General features: G+C 42.4%; 1 protein-coding gene across 1 annotated transcript; it reads right to left on the bottom strand.

The window, feature by feature from the left end:
• Window positions 1-1,534: 1,534 nt before the first annotated feature.
• LOC149185394 (uncharacterized) lies at window positions 1,535-3,876 on the bottom strand. Its single transcript, XM_089415649.1, has 4 exons — window positions 3,771-3,876; window positions 2,798-3,530; window positions 2,491-2,663; window positions 1,535-2,250 (listed from the first exon to the last, which is right to left on the bottom strand). The coding sequence occupies exons 1-4, from the start codon at window positions 3,874-3,876 to the stop codon at window positions 1,535-1,537; spliced, it is 1,728 nt and encodes a 575-aa protein (XP_089271775.1).
• Window positions 3,877-5,207: the final 1,331 nt, after the last annotated feature.

Below are 5,207 nucleotides of genomic sequence, written 5' to 3'. Positions count from 1 at the left end.
CTTTCTTGCTCCAGCTTATTTTTCCTGCCACAATATTCCACAATATTTTTGAGCCAAGAGCGAGATTTTGGGCAGCCGAGTCTCTAATTTGCAGACCTCCTTCTATGAAAGGTTTCTTAATGGTATCCCAATTTACTAAATGAAGCCTTCTTTCGTTGTTTTTTCCCCCTTCCCACAGAAATCTTCTCAGCATACCATCCATTTTACTGAGAAAGGTTTTGGGGGCGAGGAGAATGGAATGCTGAAACAGAGGCATGCTTGTTAAGACAGATTTTATAAGGATAATTTTCCCAGCAGTGTTCAGCCAGGAGGCTCCCCAGGCCTTAATTCTGAGTTTGAGCTTGTCCAAAAGGGGCATCCAATGGGAAACTTTGGGGATGGATCTGAAAATTGGGATCCCAAGATATTTGAAAGAATCCCAGTCTTGACAGATTTTCATTTCAAGAAGCCTAGCTATATCAGCAAGGTTTTTAGCTGAGCAATTCCAGCCATAGATAGTACTTTTTGAGTAGTTAATCTTGCTGCCGGATGCTTCCTTATAGATGTCCAGTTCCTTTTTGAAAGAATTGGCCGAAATAATACTCGCTCCACCTAGTAGCAGAGTATCGTCGGCAAATTGAGCATGGTTTATTTCTTTGACATTTTGCACCATTCTGAGACCTGGCAGAATTTGGATTTGCTGACAGTAGTCGAGCTGGAAACTCAACACTGAGGCTTGAATGGCATAGAGAAGCGGGGACAGCGGACAGCCTTGCCTTAATCCCCTTGAAGCTGTAAAAAATTCAGTTGATCTTCCATTTACCAGCGGAGCAATCCAAGGAGAGGCGATGCAGGCTTTCACCCAATTTGTGAATTTTGTTGAAAAGCCCATTTTTGTCATAACTGCAAACAGAAAGTCATGCCTCACCCTGTCAAAGGCATTAGCCAGATCTAGTTTTATTACCATTCCTTTCTCTTTTCTCTGGACACTTGAATGTACTGCCTCTTGAACCAGTACAATATTATCCAGTATCTTTCTACCTTTGATGAAGCCTCCTTGGTTCTTCGGTATGATGTCCGGCAATATATTCTTGAGGCGCATGGATATTATTTTGGTAATAAGTTTATAGCTAGTATTACACAACGAAATGGGGCGGAATCTACTGAACTCAGAAGCTCCTTTTTCTTTCGGAAGCAAAGCCAGGAAGGCTGAATTGGTGCTGCCTCCTATCTTAGTACAAAATTGGGATTTCCTTACCATTCTCAGAAGGTCTTTGTTGATAATTGACCAGCAAGACTGAAAGAACCTGGCAGTGAACCCATCAGGCCCTGGCGCTTTATCCGGGACCATGCAATCCAAAGCTTTCTTGAGCTCATCCATGCTGATCGGGGCAGTCAGCATATTATTGACGGGTTCTTGCACACAGAAGGGGATCAGATTGTACGGATATGCTTGGGGATCTATAGGCTGGTAATCAGGAGCTGAATAGAGGTCTTTAAAAAAGGAGAATGCTGCTCTCTTTATGCCCTCAAAATCATTAACCACTGTATCTTGCTATCGGATTTCTGAAACATTTTTGTATTGCTTTCGGGCTTCGGCATGTTTGTGGAAGAAACTAGTATTTTTGTCGCCGGCTTGTAACCATAAGTTTCTAGATTTCTGTCTCCAATACTCCTCTTCGTCCCTACTGGCTTTATGAAAGGCTTTTTGTAACTCAACTTCTTTTTGGAGCAGACTTTGGGTAATATCTGAATTCTCCATTGAGGATTGGTGGGCAGCAAGGTTTTCTATAGACTCTTTTCGATTGGCAGCAGGAGTTTTCAAAGCTTTTGCCCATTCCTTGAGCTTTCTCTTAAGAGCCCACAATTTTTCTTCCCACACGAAGAAAGGGGAACCCTGAATTTTCCGGTTCCAGACTTCAGCAACCACCTCATTGAACCCCTCTTGCTGAATCCATAAAGGGCTAAATCTAAAAGGAATGGGACCAAGAAATCTATCCACGGAGAGTTCCAGACTTATGGGTTTGTGGTCAGAGGTGCAGTTGGGCAGAATTTTGGATGAGGTCATTAGGCCATTAGTGAGGAAGGAGGTTTGGACAAGGAATCTGTCCAAGCGAGCTGCTATATGGCTGGGACCTAGTCTTTTATTAGACCAAGTATATTTCCCGGCTGAAGGTTTGATGTCCTCCAAATCCCAATCGTTCATGATGTCTTCTACCCATTCTCTGGCAGGGTCCCTTACAGGTGAACCACCTTTTTTCTCTTCAGCAGCTAGAGTAACGTTCAGATCCCCTGCAATAATGATATTTCCTGGATTGTGCAAAACAAGAAAGGACTGGAGCGAGTCCCAGCAAATTTTTTTCTCCGATGGCAAGACTGGAGCATAAAGGTTAAATAAACTTACTTGTTGACCAGAATCTTTGTGAAGGAGTTGAGTGAAAATCCAGTGCTGGCCACTTTCTTCTTGAATCAAGTCGTATTTGGAGCTGTCCCAGAAGGAGGCGATCCCACCAGAGGCACCTCTAGCACTGACAGCTCTTCCAGGGCCTTTGCGCCAGAATGTTTTGCTGGATTGGAGGAGAAGAGAGTCCTCCATCTTTGTCTCCTGGATGAGAAGGATTTCAGGCATATGCAACCTTACAATGTCTTTCAGGGCCTCTTCTTTCAGCCTGCTACCTAATCCTCTGCAATTCCAGGAGACGTATTTCATTATTTACTGGAGAGGGGGGGGAGTGGCTCCTTTTGGAGCCTTGTTATTCTTGCGCCCGGATCTGGTATTCATCATTCCCTTGAGGGTTTTCTGGGAACCTTGGAGAACATCCATGTAGGTTTTCTCCTCTCTTTGTTTCTTCTTGGATTTTCGGCCCCTGGATGTTTTGATAGGAGAGATTTGAGAACTGTCTGATTCAGATTCTCTTTCTTCTGATTCTTCTCCTGATTCGGAGGCAAGACTAATGTGTTCGTCATCGCCTGCTTTTCCCCTTGATCTGCCTTGGTTAGTTGGGGATTTGATTCTTCTTCGGATTCTTTCCTTTCCTTCGGCTGACCTTCAGTTTCTTCATGTTTCTCTGAGGCCTCCCCCTTTTCAGCTGTGGATGGGCCTTCATTTGAGACTGGTTTGGTTTTGTCGTTGGGCTGGGGATTTCCCTTTGATTCTGTCTGCTTCTTCTCGTTTGGCTTTGAGACTACCTTTCCTTTTTTTATTTCCTTCCATCCTTCTTCTTCCTCTTTATCCCCTGATGGTGCTTTAGGGCAGTTTCGTTGAAAATGGCCATGTTCATGGCAGATCCTGCATTTAAATGGGAGTTGCTCGTAGTCTAGCTTCTGGTAGTGATGCCAATCTCCCACTGTCAACTTGATAGCTTCCGGTAGCCCAGCTTCGAGATCCACTTCCACGCATATTCTGGCGCAGGTGTATTGGCCCTTGTTATCAGCTTTGTCGATGAATCTTCCCAGTCCATTTCCTATCTTTTGCAGTGCTTGGTAGCTCCAACAGTGTATTGGAAGATTGGGGAGCCGAACCCAAACAGGGACCTCCTTTGGGACATCGACTGAGGGGTCAAAGTCGGGTGTCCATTTATTCAGAAAGAGACCTTGGTTTCCCATGAAATATGGACCATTTCTGAACACCAAATCTCGGTCTTCCTTGGTAGTGAATTCAAAGATGAAGTAGCCCCTTCCAATCGGGTAGCTGATTACATTGTTTGGGAGCAGGGGTCTCCAGTTTCTTTGCACCCATTCATCAGTCGATTTGGTTGTTGGCCATCGTCCCATAAATTGCCCTACTAAACCTCTGTCAGCCAGGGCAAGGGCGATTTTGATTGTCTGGTCTTCTGGCAGAGCAATTTCTGGGATTTCTTCTAATTTTTTGATAAACTTCAGAGCTTCAGGCTGCATTCATTTTTTCCCTCTCTGCGTAAGGATCTTCTTGAAGGCTTCTGCAGGCGAAATCGGAGGGGTGGGAGAGGGCTCCGCACCCCCTGGAGCAGCCATGGCGGCGGCAGCTGGTTGAAAACCTAGCAGAACGCATTCCCTATCGCGCGCGCGTTGGAAGGCTAATGAACAATTAGAGCAAAGTTGATAATGAGGTAAAATAGATTTGATAGGGGCTTATATGTTACTATAGACCAAATCTCTTAATTATTCTAGGATAACAAGTTTGTAGATACAGATTATTTACATTGTAAAAACAATTCAAAGTCACATGAATGTTAGGTGCATCCAACTTATGTTAATGGACATTCTATGAAAACATGTGAAAAGAGTACTATACAATGTTGTGAATCAAGGATTACTTTTTTTTGAATAATTTTTGTCATGGAAGTGAGCATAAAGAACCATTGAGAAAGCAACTAAATCATCTGAACCCGCTTGCTATATGGGAGTTGCAAATATTGATATTTAGATGACCATTGAGTTGCAGCCACCACCATAAGGGTTCCTACTCAACATATTAAATGTAAGGGTGAAGTGGAGGCATGAGTTAGACAATTCAAACCAAAAAATGGGACTCATCCCTTTAATTGAGTAAAAAAATGCATGGGAGATAGAATTAACAAAAAATCTAACCATCTTTGACCATTCATTTGATTCGATTGAAATTTGAAACAAGAAAGGCATCACATAAGCATGCATGATTCTCATTCAAAGGAGAATGATTATTAATTGTGACTTTAAAATAAGAACTCCAAAATAAAAATCCCATATTTTTAGGTAAAAAATACCCAAATCCATCTTGAATCGAAAGTGGTGCTCACATAAACACCCTATTTTACGAGGTTAAATTTACAACCTTTGCAACCATGGTCCTAAAAACTCATAATGTCACTAAGGAAAAATTTAAAATCAATGTTGAAATTGAAAAGTGGTGTACCATTAATAACTTCGTTTTTTGTAGGGTTTGGGCAGGGGAAGGTTATTAAAATTACAACTTGATTAAAACCATGTCCTTAACAAGAAGCATTATTATTACCAAAAGCTTAGAATCAACCCCTAAATTTGAAAGTGGTACTAGCAATATTACCCCTTTGGGGTGGGGGGGGGGGGTTAAAATTACTACTTGTTTGAAAACATGATCTTAGCAACCAATATTGCTGCAACATCCAAACTCTTAAAATCAACTCCCAAATTGATAAGTGATGCTATCACTGAAAACCCTTTTGTTTCCCATGGAGTGATGTTGGGGGTGGGTTGTGTAAAACTACAACTTGTATAAAACCATGGCCACA

Source organism: Pinus tabuliformis, chromosome 3_2, assembly GCF_031772625.1.
Source record: "Pinus tabuliformis cultivar Carrire ecotype Pingquan chromosome 3_2, CPIR1, whole genome shotgun sequence".
Lineage (NCBI taxonomy): Eukaryota > Viridiplantae > Streptophyta > Pinopsida > Pinales > Pinaceae > Pinus > Pinus tabuliformis.
Note: the sequence above shows the minus strand (reverse complement) of the source record. Positions and strands in the feature narration are given on the sequence as shown.

What these genes read in the sequence shown, in the direction of transcription:
- LOC149185394 (XM_089415649.1), bottom strand. Translation starts at nt 3,876, where the DNA reads ATGCAGCCTGAAGCTCTGAAGTTTATCAAAAAATTAGAAGAAATCCCA. An exon ending in CCTTGCCCTGGCTGACAGAG is followed by an intron (nt 3,531 to 3,770) that starts GTTTAGTAGGGC and finishes TTGACCCCTCAG; the next exon opens with TCGATGTCCCAAAGGAGGTC. An exon ending in CAGTGCTAGAGGTGCCTCTG is followed by an intron (nt 2,251 to 2,490) that starts GTGGGATCGCCT and finishes ACGTTACTCTAG; the next exon opens with CTGCTGAAGAGAAAAAAGGT.